This window comes from Indicator indicator, chromosome Z (genome assembly GCF_027791375.1).
Source record: "Indicator indicator isolate 239-I01 chromosome Z, UM_Iind_1.1, whole genome shotgun sequence".
In the NCBI taxonomy this organism is placed as follows: domain Eukaryota; kingdom Metazoa; phylum Chordata; class Aves; order Piciformes; family Indicatoridae; genus Indicator; species Indicator indicator.
In genome coordinates, this window is record NC_072053.1 from 44,738,621 (window position 1) to 44,760,203 (window position 21,583).

The following is a 21,583-nucleotide window of genomic DNA, read 5'->3' on the forward strand; positions in this document are numbered from 1 at the left end:
GTAGTAACTTAGCTCCTGTCTGCCTGCTTCTATGATGGCATATTTTTTTATATCCACTGCCACAAAAATTGTCATTGGTACATCGAGGACCAGCTGTTCTAGTGAAAATGTTCTGTATAAAACAGCCCCTACCCTGATAATGTTTGTGCTTTCCTAAACCGCCATTGAAAAATTAAATTCTAATACCCATAAAAAAAAATAAACCGAACTAGAGACAAACAAACTAAAAAATACATAAAACTATTCAACATATAGACAATCCCCATCATAAGCACAGATAAAATTTTGTGATATTTTGGTCACTACCACAACGAACTTCTCTCACTAATACCACCATTTCCCATACAACCAAGCACAACACAGTAGCACTATGGCAGTACAACTTTAAGTACTAGAACAAAACATAGAATACCACAGCATACGAAAACATCACAGGGACAAGCCCCACGTTATGCTTTATTTTAAGATATGCAACTATACTTGAAGTCGCGTGTTTAAACAAAAGGAATAGAAAGAAAGCCAGTTTCCTTTATTTTGTATGGTGACTTTCTAGTCTAACTATTCTTGCATTGTCCTGTATTGAGAGAAGCAGTTGTCTGGGGCATTAGGCTTAGCTCGTCTGGTGTCTTTGTCTTCTGAATGACTGCCAGTTGCACTCGCGGATTTCTGTAAAGTCACTTCTCTGTTATACTAGTTTCAATGATTTTTAGACGCATTCTGTATTGGCGTACCTGAGCAGATAAGTTCATCATTCCAATTCGCTAGCAATTGTGAGCAAGACATGTTTCCGTAGTGCCTGTAATTACAGGTGTGTCCAAAAATTCGATCAAATTATTTTAGGGGTCTTAGTTAGTGCGGTTACCAATATTTATATATTTTAGCATGCAAAATATCCGTTTGGTCTCTTGTTTGTCGCTCTTCATTGTAGGTCCTACCAGTACATAATAGCCTCAATATGGGAATGCTTCTTCCGTTGCACTGTTGCCTAATAACATATGGTGCCGAAATCACATATATAATTTAGTTGGAGTTAAAGATTAGTAATATCTGCTAGAGAGCCAAGCAAGAGAATCAAATTTGTTCTTGAGGTCTATGAGTGCACAGGTGGTACTTCTGATAAGTGATCTCAGTTCACTGTTTGCCATATAGACTTCCAACGTTTCGCATAACACTTGAAGATCACAACCAAAGTTTACGGGGTGTTGCAGCACTTTTTGATAATTTACCCTGCCATTAATGCCTTTTTTGTCATATTTTTTTAGTCTGTTTGTAGAGAGTCTTTTCCCTCTCTGACCCTTTGAATATATAGTCTGTTGCTTTCTCTTCACTCAGAATCAATTTGAATAAAGTCATAGTGTTTACCTACCCGTCACATTATTTATATGTCTTATTAATAGTATTACACAATAGTTCTGATCTTAGTAATTGATAAGCAGGAAGTAAACTATTACTTGAATCTAAGACGTTGAAAATTATTTGTGGAAAAAGAAGCCTTTGAAAGTACTACAAATTGTTGAATCTACCGCATTGTATTAGAACCGGGAGATTAATTGTTCAACTTCCTGATGTATGAATTACCGCCCTGTCGTTCCCCCCATCTTGGGGTTGAAAACCGGGAAATTTGCAATCTACTAAATTGTGTTTATTGATTGTCCCGTCCCTTGATGTAGATTGGGATTACATGGCACATCGAGACATATTTGAGTATGCCTGTTGTCTGTTTGTGCTAATAACACCCTGCTCAGAGCAGAATTGTAGGTTATACTTGGTCAGCCTTATTCTTATGTTCTTCACAAACTTAATTGCTCTCAGTCCCAGAGCAGAAGTGAGACTTAACTGGCTTCACCTTCCAGATGTCCTAGACATTAAAGATAGAGCTCTAGACCCAGGTCATACTCGGACGTAATCCTGGACTCATGGCTAGACATAACTGTTGCGGTTTCTCTAATAATGATCTCGTACATTATCTCGTATTTATCTGTACATCTTATGGTTCATTCTTAGTAAACTAGTGTCTCGATTCTGTTTATGTAGGCCATCACTATATGGACAGATCGTTGGAATCAACTATTCTGTAGTCAAAAGGTCGACGCAGTGTAGGAAACTTGGGAAATACGTTACTTTGTTTGTTGCCTCTTGTCTCAGAGGCACTTCTCATCTACGGGAATATTCTAGTCACTATTCTCTCATAGCTCATGACAACTGACAATCGTCCGTTTGGAACATTACTGAGTTCTCCCCCTATAGCCTGCACACATATCAAGTAGCAAGAGTGTAACCATGAAATGTGGCACCTCATCCTTCACTTGCCCAATCAGCTGCAAATCAAACAACGTTTTAGTAAAATACTCAATTGCTTATACGAAAGCACCTCTCCACAATGTGCTTAGCTTGCTGCTCTAAACATCAGTCTCAGTTGAATGATATTCACGACAGCCCCTCTCCCATCCACAATGTGGAGACCCAGGATTTCCCACAGTGGAGTCTGGAGTGAACATGTCTTCCTTGCTCCACTGTAGTCAGAGCTGCTTCTGACAGGCATCCCACAGTTCGAAGCTTATGGGCTGATACGAATTCGCTGACTAATGAGAAGCTATAAAAGAGAATAAAAACTCGAGTTCGATGTGTAAGTTATAAGGTTATAAAGTGGATACATAAGGAACACAATAATATTTTATAAAATATAGGGGGGTAATGCTAACGTAACTCTTCATTTATAAGGACGCATTACTAACTCGGTTTTGGCAGTGGCTAGCGTCGGTGGAGTAGTCTGATGCCTTCTCGATTAGAATTATGGTCATTCAGTCTCACGATTTGTTTACTGATTGGCAGACAGTTTCTATGCCGTCGTTTCAGTATTATTCTCTTACTCAACATTCGTTCAGTAGTAGATTGCCCAAATTTTTATTTGGGTGTTAAAATTTGTTTTTCTCTCAACATTAGTACGTGAGATGATTTGCATGGAGCATGAACTTTACTAAATGCAAAAGGAGCACGTCTGGTCAGTTTTATGCTCTGTCTCATTGTGAGATCTGAGACTAAGATCGTACGTGTTTGCAAACAAAGAGACGACTTCTTGAGGATTTACAAATACAGATTATTAAGTGGCGATAGAGAGTGTTTTCGCTCGTTCGATCTTAAATAGGCAATGGACCAGATAATTGTGCGGTTTTGTGTTGTGCTGTTTTGATCACACAGCCTTTGTGTTAAATTCGTGCAAATTTATGAAGTTTTTGAAAGTGGTCTCTAATAATATAAGTTATGACTAATTTCGACAAAGGAGGTATGACTTTCATTGAGAAGTTGCGTCTGTGCATCAAAACACCATCACTAAAAGATGCGCCTGTTAGTATAATGCATTGTAAGAAGAAATGAAACTAATCAACAGTACCATAGTAAAAACACTACATATCGTACGCAAGCTCAAACTTACAATAGAGACATATCTGCAAGACACACTATTTCTTTCATTTTATTTTACTGTCATCGAATACCACTTTCCATATAAACATGTAGGCTAGGAACATACTAGTGAATACTCTATTTTGTAGTCAGTTTTTTTTTTCTTCCTCGTCTGTTAAACATTATTCCCCATTAAATGACAATCTGCTTAAAGGGACAAGAAGTTTAAGCAGCTGATCAGTGTGCTTACCTATCCGTTAAGACTACTGATATTTCTGTCCTCGACTGTTTCAGGCATAGTTCCAAAAGTGGCAAAGATAGCTCAGTATGCTATCACAATGGCCAAGGTACGACTTAGGTAAGCACTTACTACGAATGCCAGGCACTAACGATGTCAAGTAGCAGTAGCTGTTGTTAATGCCAAGTGAAGTAGCACTGTGGCACATAATCTTATCATATGGCATACCGTATAGGAATATTACATAGATGCTAATGCTCTTACCTATGGATGGACTACACCCTATAAATGTATTAAGTACAGTCTCATGTCTAGAGCCCATATCTACAAACCCAATAGTCTCTATGATAATGACCAAGACTAGTTACACGCATTTAATTTTCATTCATGCAAATAGAAGTGCTGTACCATTGCAGAGTACACAGATCTGTATTAAGCATTTAGAATATATTCATTTCATGCAATACATAGTTAACATTCAGTTATATACACAGATTCTGAGTCATTTGTTAAATTATCGATTATTGCCATATTTAATCTTCATGGACTTAGTACCTAGTTTAGGTAATTTGCTGAATAATGAAGTGTCTGCCTCAATAACCCAGATGAGAAGCATTAGCTAGTGTGGGTAAATATTGTGCTAAACTGTGATAGTCTCGTAGGATATAACCCTGAGGAGAGGACCTAGGCGGCGGTTGTGCCTGATTGCAGTGTGAGAAAGCTTCATCTTGTGTAACCGCATGTTCCATTGCATTTGGAGTATATAGATATGAGGGGACTAGGCTTTGAGGTACTGGGTGCCTATCTGAATGATAGCTATGCGTGCATCAATCGGTTGTAGACGTTCTACCGCTATCGAAATTCGACAATCAGTATGCTCAATTCTGTGCTCTCTTATCCTAATATAACCTTCCGTCAACGGATAGCCACTAATGTTAGTTGATGTATCTATGTGAAGAGTGAGACGTACTTTTATCCTTCAAGAGTCAGAAAAATTGCGTCTCTCTTTGCATGGTCGTGGACGTCTCTGCCCTTGTTCTCATTGTTGGTCATTTTGATGCGAACTTGCTTGCATTTTTACTTCCAGTCTATGATAGCTGTTATTGTGGAGTCTACCTTCATAGCCATAGGTGCATTTTCACATGACACTTCTGCATTTAATGCCGATCAACTGATCAATTGATGGGTCTAAAAATGTGCCGCAAGCCTAGTACCACCATTCAGATTTTTCTGACATCTTAAGCCACTGCGATGATCGTTCGCCTACTCTGGGCACGAGACCATTAGCCGTCAGCAGTTCTCCTCCATTCAGGCAATACATCCGACATTGTTCCATCCAGTGCATGCTGAGTCTCGTTGAGTCCAATAATCGTATCAGTTACTATATTTTAGCACATAAATCTCACTATTCGATCGTTTGATGGTGATCATACCAGATACTGCTATGTTATATCTAGGGAGACTACAATCATTAGCTTTATGATATGATTCTATGATCATAAAGATTCAAATGCTTAGATTTGTCTCCTGCAAGAGGGTTACACTGTCATTTGTCGAGTTGGAGATGATACAACTGCATGAATACATTATTATGTGGTTAATACCTGTACGATAGAATATGAACTTGACATGAATCTTCTTGCATTCTTGCTATGCAGATTCTACTCTCTATTACGTAGTTATAGTCCCTACCATCAATAACCCGCCTCCCATCAATTACAAAATCCCATCCACCTTATCCACAACTTACCCACCGAAAACTCCACCCATCAGAAACTCCACCCCCCCCCACACCCCATAACCACCAGACAATTACCCTCCCCACGCCCTACCCACCACCCCCCAGAAGACCCAATACAAAACCCCACCCCCAACACCAACCCCCCCCACACCCCCCACCCCCCCCAACCCCCCAAAACCCACACCCCCCACCCCCCCCCCCCCCCCCCCCCACCCACCCCCACCATCCCACCCCCCCCCCCCCCCCCCCTCAACTCCCCCCCCCCCCCCCCCCCCCACCCCCTCCCCCCCCCCCCCCCCCCCCCCACCCCCCCCCCCCCCCCCCCCCCCCCCCCCCCCCCCCCCCCCACCCCCCCCCCCCCCCCCCCCCCCACCCAAAGCCCACCCCACCCCCGTTGTTGCACAGTCACTGGCATTAACAACAGCACTGCCTGGATCTATGCCTGGCATCGGAGAATTCTAGTCTTCAGGTAGCATATGCTTTCTTTTAAAGTTCATAAATAGTAAGGATAAAACTGTCAGAGAAACTTTGTCCAGCAAGTTTTATGGGAAATTTTCAGACAGAAAAAAAAAAAAATAGTTCCAGTTTCTCATAGTGAGTGCGTGAATGTTGTGTTGAATGTCTTTGTATCACATTGATTTACTAGGTTGTGATTGTTTTTCTCCTCAAGAGCATCTTGGAAGGCACTTTTAATATGCCCTTTCATAGTTTCTAACATAGTGACAAAACTTCAAAGCACAATTTCTGGCTTGTATAATGCACAACACCTTCCTTTTAATCAGGAAAATCTCTTGCTCACTGTTGTTCAAAGTGCTCTTTTTTAAGTCATCATCAGTCTCACATTGAGACAGAGCATAATACTGAAACGATGGCAAGAACTGTCTGCCAATCAGTACTAATGTGAGAGAATAACATATTTATACAATGCTTTCACTGACGAAGATGATACCAGTAAAAAGAGAGGTTACATTACCAACAATGTGTTTTGTCCTTTAAATGATTACTCCTGATTTTTATTTTTTTATTTCTTTCTCTTCAGAGCTTCAGAACAGCTCGCTCAGAGGAAGACCCAGACTCACTGTGGGATGCCTGGGGCTCATGGAGCGAATGTTCACGCACTTGTGGAGGAGGGGCTTCGTATTCATTGAGACGTTGTTTGAGCAGCAAGTAAGTGGGTGAACATTTTTTACTTTGCTGATGGGGGAACTCAGCCTACTTGTATGTGTCAGGCTATAAGAAGTAATCAGGAGAAGTCTTGAGATATGCTAGAATTTCCAAGTCACTGTCAAAAAATGATGGTTTCCTACATCTGACATTTTGATACGTGATGCTGTTTAGTGAGGACAAGAAACAGAAGAAGACATTGAACCATAAGATCAGAATAGATTATTGTATATTTTAGCTTTGTCTCTGAGCAGTTTAGTCTCCTGGGTCTAGCAATTATTGAACTGATAGTGAACAAAATTCTGCTGGAAGGAGAAAAGATAGGCAAAAGTATCTCCTGAAATTATCAAACCACAATACTTTTATATTGCATTCCCATGGGGGGAAAAAAATCAAAGTAGAAAAATTCCGGTTTTACATGCGGGGTCATATTTGACTTAACACAAGTATTTCATGTGTAATAGTTTTTTCCATTTTCCTAGTCAGTATGTAATTGTCAATTAAATAAACGGTGTAAACTATTAATTTTTGTGGGAGGCAAGCATTTTAAGTCAGTAAGAAAAAAATTAAAAAGGCAAGAGGGAAAAGAAGCTCATCCAGACTTTGACGTTTGGAAATAAGTCTATGGACATAAGTTATTTCAAACCTGGCAAAGGCTAGAACAAGATGTCCATCTCTAGAAAAATTTCTTTGTTGGCACATTTTATCACACATATTTGCTATGTATGGCAACATGAAGGAAGAGTCTAGGTATTTCTGGTAAATGAAGACCAACAAGACATTTTGACATTTTGGAACGAATTAATCCTAAATTTTTGTCATCTTGGAAGGACTGCTCACAATGCTTAATGTCTTATGAGGTGACTTTCAGAGCATTACATGAAAAGACAGAGAAAGCCCAGTGCATCTGCTTTCAGGAAATGCAAAGACTAATTGCCCATTCCTAAACACCATTAGTATGTGCAACTAAATAAAGGAAACTGGCTTTCTTTCTATCTTTTGTTTGCCAAAGTTGTACTAGTGCTTGTGTTGTTTGTTTTGGGAATGTGTTTTGTATTAGGCCTTCACAGCTGTGATGAAGGAATGGAAAGCGTTTGTGAGAATTTTATTTTCTAGCGGTTTAGAACACAAACATTTCAGGGTAGGGGCTGTTTAACAGAACATTTCACTAGAACAGCTGGTCTCGATTGTACCAAGGACATTTTGTGTGGCAGTGATATAAATAAATATGCCAATCATAGAAGCAGGCAGACAGGAGCTGTCAGCTCAAGCAAACCGTGCATCCTGGCATCCTGTGCTACCAGCATGCAACACTAGGTCACTTCAGTAGCTGAATAAGCCCTAGGAAGGTAACAATTTGCTAATGAGTAGTTAAAGACTGAGCTAAACCTCAGTTTTAAATGACAGTTTTCATGCTTTTTTGCTGGCATTAACCCTTTATAACTTCAGATATTTTTGTTATTTAAACTAAAAGAGAGACCACCTTTAAATGTTACAGTTCTTTGCTTCAGCGTTGTTGAAACAGAACCTCCCAGCCCAGCTGTATGTGGGATGAAAAGGAATTTATTTTTATCATCCAGAGTTTTGGGTGTCTTTTTGTTTGGTTGGTTTTGTGCTTTTTTGTTTGTTTGTTTATTTTTGTGAGATTTTTTTTTCTTTGGGGGGGTTGGTTTGGTTGGTTGGTGTTTTTTGGGGGCGCAGGGGAAAGGTGATAGTGGTTTGTCTGAGTGGATAAATAGCTTGGGAAAGAGAAATACCTCATTTGTCTCCTCCCCATCACAGACTATCATGGGCCACCAGGATGATCAGAGGGCTGGAGCACCTTTCCTATGAGGACAGGATGAAAGAGTTGGGGCTGTTCAGTCTGGAGAAAAGAAGGCTCCAAGGTGACCTTATTGTGGCCTTCCAGCATCTGAAGGGGGTTACAAGAAAGCTGGGGAGGGACTTTTTAGGATCTCAGGTAGTGATAGGACTAGGGGGAATGGAATAAAGCTGGAAGTGGGGAGATTCAGGCTGGATGTGAGGAAGAAGTTCTTCACCATGAGAGTGGTGAGAGCCTGGAATGGGTTGTCCAGGGAAGTGGTTGAGGCCCCATCCCTGGAGGTGTTTAAGACCAGGCAGGATGAGGCTCTGGCCTGCCTGTGTAGTGTTAGGTATCCTTGCCCATGGCAGGAGGGTTGGAACTAGATGATGCTTGTGGTCCCTTCCAACCCTGACTGATTCTATGATTCCATGCACTGCTGGTCAAAACCAATAGGAGAACCATAGACTACTTTTTCTTCAAGGCCAAACTAGTAGCTCTCGTGCTTCTACAGAGAATCAAATTTCTTCCCAATATGCAGTCTAAATCTGCCCTCTACCAGCTTAAAGCCATTCTCCCTCACTTCAAGAAGGACACTGAGGTGCTGAAGCATGTCCAAAAAAGAACAGCTATGCTGGTGAAGAATATTGAACACAAGTCTTATGAGGAATTGCTGAGGGAACTGGGGCTGCTTAGTCTTCAGAAAAGGAGGCTGCAGGAGACCTCTGTAACTCTATAACTACCTCAAAGGAAGTTGTAAGAAGGTGTGGTCAGTCTCTTCTCACATTCAACATGTGAGAGGACAAGAGGAAAAAGTTGTAAGTTGTACCAGGTTGGTAGTGGTCATCTCTGGAGGTATTTAAAAGATGTATGGATATGGTGCTTAGGGACATGGCTTAGTAGTAGTGGTGGGATTGAAAGCTCTAAGCAAGTGGTTGTACTTGATCTCAAATGTCTCTTCCAACCTTAACAGTTCTATGACAGGTAACCTATCTGTGAAGGATGTCCCTGCCCAGGGTAGGGGAATTGGATTAGATGATCTCTAAAAGTCCTTTCTAATCCAAACTATTGTATGATTCGCATACAAGTCTGACCCCCTTGAATGTGAAGGGGACAACTATAAAACTGACAAAAAGGCCATTGTACTGGAGTTTACTCTGTGAAACTCTGCTGTATATCTCGAGTAAATTCGCTGGACCCAAAATAGTATAATGGCTATACATACATCTACATTTTATATCAAAGAGATAGTGTTAGAAAACAGGGGAAAAAACCCACCTTTTTTTAATAATTTGCCTCGGTCACAGCCTGTTTGACTGTTCAGAAGTTTGAAGGAAAAAGTAAACAATGTTTCTGAAAGACTAAATCCCTTTCATGGTGATAGTGAAACTAAACAACTACTTTTTCACAATTAGGCTACTGTCATAATTTTAAATTCTGGAATTTTGACGAAAGAGACAGTTTGGATTTGAGAATTTTGTTGGGGATGTTATAAAAACAACAATAACCTCCAATCCACACAAAGCTCTTCCTCTGAGTAGCTTCCACTAACTTGGATTTTAAGTTTAGCATTATATTTACTTAAAAATTGAGACAGACCTTGGACTTCTGTTGTACAAATTACTGAGCAGAATAGAGCTTATTTCAGTTTTTGCTTCCATCTCCTTCATCTTCCCGCTACAAGCCCTTGTAAAAAGTCCCTCCTCAGCTTTCTTGTAGGTCTGCTTCAGGTACAGTAAGGCCACTATAAGGTCTCCCTGGAGCTTTCTCTTCTCCAGGATGAATCACATCATCTCTCACAGCTTGTCCCCACATGGGACATTTTGTACAGACAGACGGCATCAAAAGCTAAGGTCACAAAAAGTACATCTACTGGGTTACTTTGGTCAACTAGATGGGTGATCTTGTAATGACAATAAATGAATTTATTGTCTCTTTCCTTGTGATCCTTTCTTCAATCCCAACTACCATAACCTTTCTTCACAGGGAAGGTATTCCTGCCCTCTGATGGTTTTTGTGGTTCTCATAATACTAATTTGCTGTGGTCTTCCTTTGTATGTGAAATGCTCTGTAATCTGGCATTCTGCAAACTATCCATGTGAGATATGGGAGCCTAACATTAATTCAAGCCCTTCCTAGAGGAGGAAACTTAGTCTGACCCGGTGTCATGCAAGATGCATTTCATTCTAGAAGAGTTAAGTTCACTACATGGTTTCATCTTCCTTATTTAAGCATAGAGAAGGTCAGAAACAATTTATTTTTAAAAATCAAAATTTACGCCTTCAAAAATCTATTATTTACCTTTTTTTCAATCTTTTAAACATTTTTTTTTCTTCTTGAACTACAAATCCTGTGATTTTGGATCCAAAAGTACATGTTGAGTTTAAGGCAATGTGGAACACTGTCCTGAAACACAAACTACTCTGCAAATATATTGTGACAATATACCAGCTTAGGCTGAAAACAGTTTGCCTCCTTTTAGTCGATGACTGATAATTGAGAAGTTAAAGCCCTAAAACCCCACATTTGGTCTTGCAGTAGGGGACAAAGAAGTTTTGCAAGAGTGGCTTCTAGTGTGTATGAGTCATCATGGCACTAGCTGCATCCAAAATTGTATTTTTTTTTTTCTGAACAACCCTGGCTATTAGCCAAAGGAGGGAAATTGGAAGAAAAGTCTGATTAGTTCTGTGGCATATTTCTAATGTGGGGGGGGGAATTTGAACCCACCATATAATGAAAGTACATGTTATTTCCTAACTCAAAGAATAAGTGAAGGATAAATAGGTTTTCATCTAAAATAGACAGCATGAAGGAACTACGTGGCAGTTTATAGAAATGAAATGTAATTTTCCCTGGCAGTTCAACAGTTCTGAGGCTAATAAATTACAGTAATTGAAATTGTGACAACAGCGTATCAACGTAAAGCAAAACGATGCCTGATGAGTTGTATGGAATTTCTGAGACACAGATGAGTCATGTATCAAGCCTGCTGAACAAGCTATTCACTTTGGTGCACAAGGCCTGAATAAGGACTGCCTGCATGGTGCAAAATGTAAAATTTTTTTGCTACCTGTTGGTGTAAGGCAAGGGCTCCTCTACTGAATGCAGTGGAGTGCAAACAGGCTTGGCCCATACCACCCTACTTCTACCAGCTTGTCTATGTTGCTCAGGAATGACTGGGGATGTTACTTGGATTTCTTTCAGGTTTTTCATTCATAGCCTATAGTGAATGCTAAAACATATTTTTTTTTTTTTTTTAGTGTCTGATACTCTGTGCACACTTTTCACTTCTGTGTATGCCTGAAATGACCAAAATTTACTTGGATTAATTATGTAACATTACAAAAGCAGCGAATTAGTGGTATTTCTATTATGCTTTTGTTAGCATTCTTTATATGCCAAATGCTGTACAATGGAATATGACATCTTTCTGCTTACATTTCTTCTGAAAAAAACTACTAGGATTTATTTATTTGTTTATCTTCTCTTGTGATGATTTGTAGTACTGTGATACATTTGCAAAACTGTATCTTACCCTCATTTTGTACTTACATGGGTGTAAACGACTACTAGAGGTATTTTTCTGTTAAGTCTTGTGGATAAAACGGGGAGGAAGGATGACTGCAATAATGTTAAGGACATCTGTTCAGTCAATTCTGTATGGAAAAAGTTTTTCTGTTTAAAAAATAAATGAGAAAAAATAAAACAAAAGGAAAGAATAAAGACACAAATGGGTGCAGATGCTTTCCTTGGATAGTTCAGAATGGTTTGGATTTAAAGAGTCAGTCTTGGCAGGAACTCAGTCTTCAAGGAATGTGTGCTTGTTAAATCCTGCCCAAAAAAAAAAAAAAAAAAAAAAGGGAGAAAAAAAAGTGAAATTAAGAAATTAAAAATGTGAGAAATTGTGTTCTTTTGAATGATAATTTTTTAAAAGTCAAACCTTGCATTCTGTTATCTACTGAGAAACCTTCACAGGGGCCCTTGTGAAAGACATGAAATTTCAGCTACAGTCAAATACTCATAATAGCTGTTGCTGAGTGCCAAAAAGTATCTGGGTGTTGAATTTTATTCATTGAGCCCTGCCAACACAAGAGCTGTGGGTCTGCAGTGGGAAAAAAAGAGAGCCATGGAGACCATATAAGAGCATTTAGTTTCCTTGATCTCTTCAGGGCCCAGTTGCTCTTTGGACACAGTACTTCAGCAGGGAATAGCAAAGAGCTGGTGAGGGCTGAGTTTTATGCTCTCCTTCTCCCCTTCTATCCAATTAGAAAAACGTCCTGTCCTGTTAGCCTGTTTCATGCAGCTGCAAATAGGTTTTCCTCCACCCAGGGCAGCTGTTTCAAAGCAGACAAAGAACACAATGCCCAGCTGCTCAGACTTTGTTAATGCTAAGGTAGATGCCTAGGCAAGCACAGAGCTGTGTCCTTGTGAAGTCATTGTGGATAGCTGGGGGACACTGAGGATTATTAATGTGATTCATATGTTGATTTCCAACTAAGTTCTGCACTCTAACCTCCAACTTCATTTATAAACTGATAACACCTTCTAGAAAGTCATTCTTAAAGCAAAGGTGGGAAACGATGAAGTTGTAGAATTCATATCTCAATACCCTTACTGGGATACAAGTGCTTTATTTGGGGGAGAGGGTTGGTGGGAGATTAGGTGATCTTTGTAAGAAAGATGCTGACACAGTAAGCATTATGCATTTGATTTTTTTATGCAGCTATTAATGGTTTTGGCTTTGTTTTTAATTTTTTGACACAGGACCTGTGAAGGACGAAACATCAGGTACAGGACATGCAGCAATGTGGTAAGTGAAGTATAAAGTTGATACATACCAATAATCACATATGACACCCCTGGCCATATTACATAAGTTAATTTTGCAACATGACTATGAGAATACTTGTAGGTATCTAAACAACTTTCATACCACAGGATTGCAGACAAATAATCATCAGTTTCTTGGAAAGCTATAGAGTTTATGGCTCATGATGCTAAAACAGTTTGGAAGGGATTGGAGTCAGAACCTTTCCAAGGGGAGTTTCAGTGGTTTTTGCAGCTGCCCTGGCAGAATCAACATCAGTCATCTACCAGTATTACTTTGGTAACCAGCTAATTCACACTGAACAGTCTGTCAGGAGGAGGCTTAAGCTGTTAAGGAATGAAGACAAGTTAGTTAGAGATACTTGTTTGTGTTCACCTGTGCCATCCCAGCACTGAAGTTCTGTTACATGGTTTAGCAAAGCAATTTTAGATACCCTGCACCAGTGTTTTTGGCCTTTTCAAAAGCTCTTTCTTGTAATTTTACACATGGTGAATGTAGTTTTCAAAATGATAAAATAAGAAACTTGAATGTCTGTTTTCACTGGTAAAAATTGAAATTAAGACTTTCATATGGAAAGTTTTATTGGGTGCCAAGAAAAGTAAAATCTCTCAAATTACATGGAAAAATGTCAGTTTTACCAAAAAAAGATGCAAAATGAAATAAAATGTGCACCGGGCTAAGCTTTCTTGTGCCTGATAGGAACATATTCAGAAGCCTTTCAAGAGGTGCTTTCTTTAAAAGCTTAAGTTTAAAAATTGGATATGCTCCCTCATATTTAGCTTATATTTTCTTCAATAGATCACATTTCAAAATGAAAGAAAGTGCTTCTAAGTTAGTCTCCCATACAGTGAAAATTCTCACACTTCTTTCACTGAAATGTTTTGGGTGTGTTGTCAGTCATCTGCTTCACTAAGTGGTGACTACAGTAGTAGTCATAAATAAGTCTGCTGGCTCATTAACAGATGTCTGTCTCTGTGGGACTTGGTCTATAAGACAACTGTAGAGGGGAATGGCATGGTTGATTATTTGCCTATCAAGTTGCGTGCTGTAGCTCTGTGGAATATAATTAAATAAATTAAAATAAAATTCAGAAGATAGATACTGTTAAAGGCTAATTAGAGTACAATTAGACCCATCACAAACCTGTTGGTTTGTGAATGCATGGACATTGTTACAGTTCACTTCCCCTTTTGATCTGCCTCTGCGTATGCTAAGAACAATGAGACAAACTAGCATCGTGCTCTGCTGCCCTTAGCTGTTTCTAGACCATCCCCATGGAAAACTGGGGTTTTATCAGCCTTGCAAACCCCCCTCCTTGAGCTTAACTTTTCAAGACAAGGCATGTTTGGGGTTTTTTTAATGCTGTTTTTAGCTTAGATTCAGTTCTGGAAATGTGCACCTGAACATTTTTCCTTCAACAATGTCCAGTTTGAGACAGACAGAGATACGCTAGAGAGTGTCCAAGAGAGGGCTAACTGGATAATTAAGGGATTGGAACTTCTCTTCTATGATGAAAGGCTGAGTGACCTGTGGCTGTTTAGTTCAGAAAAGAGAAGAATGAGAGGGAATCTTATCCATATTTATAAATATATAAAGGATGTGTGTCAAGAAGAAGGGACCAGCCTCTTTTCAGTTACTGCGATGCAGAGACAGGACACAGCTTGATGCAAGAAAGGTGTCAGGTTATTGTATACAGCTTTTCCTTTATATAGGGTAACATAATATCAGAAGGCAGCTTGTAATTGGTTATTAATATGTCCAAGTGACAGTTGTAAACTCATAACTGCCTACAGAGAAAAAGTATCACGTGAACACATATATTTTACCAAGGCTTAAACAAACCTCAGGCAAGAGATAAAGGATTCTATAACTCTGCATCTTTGATGTTACAACTTTTACCGAGTTCCTGTTACCAGGTCCCTGCATAACTCCCTTAGGTCACAGTGACCATTAGGAGTCACCAATCTGTGTTTTTCTTTCTACACAGCTGCATTATGTTCCCACGGTTTGTGACCCACCAGGGTTAAAGCATTTCCTTCTATCAGTAAAACAATGTCTGGGGTCCTGGTCCCTAAATCAATTCCATCATTCAGTGGTGTCCTGTGATAGGACAAGGGGCAGTGTGTACAAACTGCAGCATAAGGAAAAATTTCTTTACTGTGTGGGTGCTGGAGCACTGGAACAGGCTGCCCACAGAGGTCATGAAGTAGTCTCTAGAGATTTTTCAAGACCCGTTTGTGTGCATTCCTATGTGACCTGCACTAGGTGATTGTGCTTTGGAGGACAGGTTGGACTTAATGGTCTTCAGAAATCCCTTCCTACCCCCTACCATTCTATGATTCTTTGCATCTTTTGTAAGGCAATTCCTTTATGTGCTTTGTATCTGGCAATGCTGGCTCCAGACTTTCCAACATGACACTGAGGCATGCAGCTGCAGAGCTCAGTTATTTCATACCAAATAATTTGAACTGAAACTTTCAAATTGCTTTGCTGTGCTGAAATAAGTGACAGTTTTGCTACCGAACTGTGAAGACCCAGGGCTTCATTTATGATATCAATCCCTTTCGTCAGAAATAGTAAAGAACAGATTGTGGTACACTGTTCTTTTCATTAAAGAAAGCGTTAAATGAGTTTTAATTTGTTTATTTTTTGTAAACTTGCTAAACTCGTAATAAATCAAACTACTCTCAAGCTTTTGAATGTATCATGCTTTGGCAAGGCCTTCCAAACAGATCTTTGTGTCATAAAGAATATATTTGGCTGTATTCATTTCTCAGACATCTGATTTCACAGGAAAATGTCTTTTTTTTGTTTTCAAAAGTGTGCTGGCTGTTTAGTAGTTGTTATGCCCTTCCACTTATCATCTTTACTAATCTGAGATGCTGTGCACAAGTAATCATAATATCAGTCATTGCAAGATCATTGCCACCATGATCAAAGTCAGAACTTGTGATAGGATCCTGTACTCGAGTCCTGTGTTTCTGGGGATAGGTACCTTGTGCAGCACCAGTGGACACATAAAGCAATTTGGGAACCCCAGACATACATCTCTGCACTGAAATCCATCTTGTTACTGAACTGTGTAGCTGTACCTCTGAATTGTCTTTCCGAATAGTAAAAACAAATCATGTACTTTCTCTTTAATGAAGTCTCTTGTGTTTGTTTCCAGAATCTAAGGATACGTATACACAAATTTGTTCTTGGAAAAAAATAATTTATTGCATGGCTGCACTGGAAAAATATGCAATATTGTATGTATTTTTCTTAATTCAGACTTGGTGTTTTAAGAATTCATCCACAAAGACACCAAAAATCAGGAGAGTGGAGATTTCAGGTTCAACGAGATCTACATTTTCATCTGTTAGGTGACAATTTGTTGCTTTAAAGAAAAATGAGAGCAAATCACGCCATTGCACCCCTGCAAATGAAGCTTAGCTATCACACACTGTGGAAAATTCCTTTCTGATTCTTGTGGAAATCACTAAGTCCTGAAATGCAAGTGTTCATTACCATTACCTTGTGCCTAACTTGAGGATAGATGTTCCTAAAACAACTAGTCTTTTTATAATATGCAAACTGTCTTTCCATGAACTGACTTTGTTTTTTTTTTTTTAACGTGTCTGTCCTTTTACTGGGAAGGATGGGTAGTTACATATACTAAAAGTAAACTCTTTCTTTCAAAGGTGGAATTGGAGAAGGAGAAGAATACTCCTTCCAGTCTGGCAATGAACACATTTTTCATAGTCACTATTGTTTGCAAGGTTTTGCTACAGCTGGTTTTAATTCATCCTGAAATTAAGTTACAGGGTTTGGGGTGGGGGGGAGGTGAGGTGGGGGTGGGGTTTGTGGAACACATGATAAAAAAAAGAAACTTGGGGAGAGAGTGCTGATTCTTTTTTTTTCAGTGGCCTGTATTACTCTACATATGCTGTGCCATTTTGCATAGATTGATACTGCTGTCCATAAAGTGCATGAGCAGTCCTTAAAACAATAAATCCAGACCAGTATGTTTACCGCTTGCATTGCCTGATGTTAATCAGTAACTGGAAAGATTAGGTATGTGAAGCCACGTGTGTAAGTAATAAAAGAAGGAATGAGGGAATCTGAAGATAATTTGGGGTTGAAATACATCTGCTTTTTTCTTTTTATATTTAATCCAAGTATGTTTCCAGCTATTTCAGAATATAATCATGGGGAGGAGAGAGCCAGTCATTTGTTTTACTTTAGATGTAAAGTAAAACACTCTGAAGGCAATGAGAACATGTTTTGTTTTTTTTTTTTTTTTTGTAGATGAGTTTTTATACTAAACATTATGAAACATTCAGAAAAATATTTCCAAACTGTGAATAGATTTTTTTTTTTTTTAACTATTTCCTTTTTTTTTTCCTTAGTAGCCAGTTTCTTTCCAGCTTTCATACTAGGCTATCATGCTACCTTATTTATCCTTTCTCTCTTTTTGATTTCAGCTACTGTGCAGGTTTTTGCTTTCTCTTCCCCCAGTTACATGAAACTGTATCTGAAAGATGCTCTTTAAAATGTGTACTGTCTTCACAGAAGCTTTCTTCATGCTCTTCAGTTATCAAGCCCCTTTTTGTAACTGAAAACTTTTTCATTTTCCCTGATATTTTTTCCTTTTATTGCACTGCCTTCTGAATAAGATCAGGAAAAAAGGACATCAGACTGATACTTCATTCCCAAAGGACTTTGCTATTCATATTTACTTGAATATACCTGCCAGCATGATCATAACCATTACATATATAGCTGCTCTTGAGATTTTGCTGTTTGACGTAAAAATGGACAATGCTGGAAGTTGCACAATATTGCTAGCTCTTTCAACAAGTTTTAGATCAGTTCCATTAAGTCTAAGACAAAATTTGTAGACCACAGTAAGCAGACCTCTAAAAATTGTAACCACCACCTGCAACCCTTTTCTATGCATAGGACCAGGGAAAAATCTCCATTCCTTATTGGATTAAGAGGCAAACAAGGAAGACAAGGAAAAGGCTAAGGTACTTAACAGCTTCTTTGACTCAGTCTTTAACAAAAAGATTGGATATCTTTAGGGCAATTGGGCTTCTGAGTTGATAGACTGGGACAGAAAGCAGAATATCCCTTATGTAATCCAGGAGGAAGTGGTTAGTGACCTGCTGTGACACTTACATCCTAACAAGTCAATGGGTCTGGCAGGGATTCATCCTAGGGTGCTTAGGGAGCTTGCACAAGGTCTGGCCAAGCTGCTCTCCATCATTTATCATGGTCCTGGCTGACTAGGGAGGTCCCAGATGACTGGAGGCCAACGGGACGCCCATCCACAAGGAGGGTCAAAAGGAGGATCTTGGGAACTATAGGCCTGTGAGCCTGACCTCAGTGCCTCTTGAGGTCATGGAGCAGCTCATCTTGAGTGCCATCAAGCAGCATGTACAAGACAACCAGGGGGATCAGGCCCAGCCAACATAGGTTTAGGAAAGGAAGGTCCTGCCTAACCAACCTGATCTCGTTCTATGACTGGGTTACCTACCTGGTAGACAAGGGGAGGGCTGTGGCTGTGGTCTACCTAGACCTCAGCAAAGGCTTTGACAAAGTCTCCCACAGCAGCCTTCTGGAAAAGCTGGCAGCCCATGGCTTGCACAGGTGCATCCTTTGCTGGGTTAAAAACTGGCTGGATGACCAAGCACAGAGAGTGGTTGTGAATGGTGACCAGTGGTGTCCCCCAGCTATCAATACTGGGCCCAGTTCTATTCAACATCTTTCTTGATGACTGGGATGGACACTAAATACTCCCTACTCTCTTAACAGCTTCCCAAACAGAATGACTCCAAAACTGGAGAGCAATGGAGACAAATTTATCCCAAGTGCACCAGGCGTGCCACCCCACAAGCCACTGAACCCCCTCAGGTGCCCTGTATTATAGATATGCTGTTCTTAGTGAACCTGTTTCCACCAAAACCAGTGTTCAGCAAGTGGAACCACCTAGCAGCAGCTATGAAAGCTTATCTAGTTTACGTCATTCAGAGAGGCTAGGGGCGAGCAAACCTACTGTCAGAACATCTGCAGTGAGGAAGAAACACTGTGTGCTTGTCATCGGGGACTCGCTTCTGAAGGGCGTTGGGGGTCCTATATGCAGACCTGATCCACTCTTTAGGGAAGTCTGTTGCCTACCTGGGGCCAGAGTCAAGGACGTAGCAAGAAAACTTCCTACCGTAATCCGCCCAACTGACTACTACCCATTGTTGGTTTTCCAAGTAGGCAATGATGAAATTTCAAAAAAGGAGTTTGAGATCAGTGAAGAAGGACTTCAGAGCCCTGGGACAAATGGTTAAGGGGTCAGGAGCACAAGTAGTATTTGCTTCTGTCCCCCCACTAGCTCTGCCTAATGATGGACTAAACATGAAAATCCAGCAGATTAATGCCTGGCTGCAGGACTGGTGTCAACAGAAGGTTTTTGGGTTCTTTAATCACAGGCTATTCTACAAGACTCCAGGCCTGCTGACTATAGAAAAAAACCTGCTTATCTCTGAGAGGAAAAGGAATCCTAGGACAAGAGCTGGCAGGACTGACTGATAGGTCTTTAAACTAATTTTGAAGGGGGAAGAGGGAAAAACGAGCCTCACTGAGGGCATTCCTGGGACAATTGTGAGGCAGGGTACCAGCTCCACTGCTATCGCAGGGGTTGTAGGGGATAGTGGATTATGCAACACCCACAATGGCAACAGATACTCCTCTGCTAAGTCTCTGAAGTGTCTGTATACCAACGCAAGAAGCATGGGGGATAAGCAGGATGAACTGGAAATCTGGGTGCAGTCGCAGGGTTATGCTCTTGTTGCAATTACAGAGACATGGTGGGACAGCTCCCATGACTGGAATGTGGTTATGGACAACTTCTGCTCTTTAGGCTGACAAGGCGAGGTGGTGGAGTTGCTCTCTATGTGAATAAGTAACTGGAATGTGTTGAGCTCAACCCAGGGGGAGATGATAAAATCGTTGAAAGCTTATGGGTAAGAGTGAAGGGACACACAACCATGGATGATATGGTTGTGGGGGTTTACTACAGACCACCGAACCAGGACGAAGCTACTGATGAGGCCTTCTACAGGCAGCTGGAAGTAGCCTCAAGATCAAGTGCCCTGGTTCTTGTAGGTGACTTCAACCACTCAGATTCAAAAGATTGCCCAGCCAAGCACAAACAGTCCAAAAGGTTCTTGCAGTGCATCAGTGACAACTTTCTCCTGCAAATAGTTGAACAACCAACAAGGAGAAGTGCAAGGCTGGACCTGATATTAACAAACAAAGAAGGACTGGTTGTAGATGTCAAGGTTGTGGGTAATCTTGGTTGCAGTAACCACGACATGTTAGAGTTGAATATCAATAGACAAAGAAGCAGGGTAATAAGTAAAATTTCAACCCTGGACTTTAAAAGGGCCAACTTTCCTCTCTTCAAGACTCTACTTGGAAATATCCATTGGGCTAGGACTCTGGAAGGAAGGGGGGCCCAAGAGAGCTGGTTAATATTCAAACATTACCTCCTCCAAGCTCAAGAGAAATGTATTCCTTTGAAAAAGAAGTAAGGCAAGCAGAAGACCTGCATGGATGAGCAAGGGACCCTTAGTAAAACTCAAAAACAAAAAAGGAGGTTTACAATATGTGGAAAAAAGGACTGTTCAATTGGAAGGATTGTAGAGATGTAGCCAGAGAATGTAGAGATGCTACAAGGAAAGCCAAGACCCTCCTGGAACTGAATCTCACCAGAAGGGTGAAGGAGAACAAGAAGAGTTTTTTCAAATATATCAATAATAAAAGGAAGAGCAGGCAAAAGGTGGACCCACTGCTGAATGAGAGGGGAGATACAGTAACTGATGATGCAGGGATGGCAGAGTTGCTGAATGCGTTCTTTGCCTCAGTCTTCACTCCTAAGACCAGCCCTCAGAAACCTCAGTCTCTAGAAGCAAGGGAGCAGAACTGGAGAGATATGGACATTCCTCTGGTCAGTTAGGACAGTGTTAGACATATCTTATATCATCTGAGGACACACAAATCCATGGGCCCTGATGGGATGCATCCACAAGTGCTGAGAGAGATGGCTGACACCATTGCTGAACCTCTCTCCATCATCTTTGAAAAGTCATGGAGAACAGGAGAGGTGCCTGACGAGTGGAAGAAAGCAAATGTCACTCCAGTCTTCAAAAAAGGCAAGAAGGAGGACCCAGGTAACTACAGACCAGTCAGCCTCACTTCCATCCCTGGAAAGATGATGGAGCAGCTTGTCCTGGAGGTCATCTCCAACCACATGGAAGACAAGAAGGTCATCAGGAGTAGCCACCATGGATTTACCAAGGGGAGATCCTGTCTAACTAACCTGATAGCCTTCTATGAAGTTACGACCAAGTGGGTAGATGAGGAAAGAGCAGT

General features: G+C 40.4%; 1 protein-coding gene across 1 annotated transcript in view; it reads left to right on the plus strand.

Annotated features, from left to right (window-relative positions):
- The window catches only part of ADAMTSL1 (ADAMTS like 1), a 198,913-nt gene that overhangs the window by 5,928 nt on the left and 171,402 nt on the right, over window positions 1-21,583 (plus strand). The window contains exons 2-5 of the mRNA XM_054397580.1: window positions 3,697-3,749; window positions 4,482-4,574; window positions 6,421-6,548; window positions 13,111-13,156. Of these exons, the coding sequence (XP_054253555.1) occupies window positions 3,697-3,749; window positions 4,482-4,574; window positions 6,421-6,548; window positions 13,111-13,156 (320 nt within the window). The remainder of the gene's footprint in view (window positions 1-3,696; window positions 3,750-4,481; window positions 4,575-6,420; window positions 6,549-13,110; window positions 13,157-21,583) is intronic.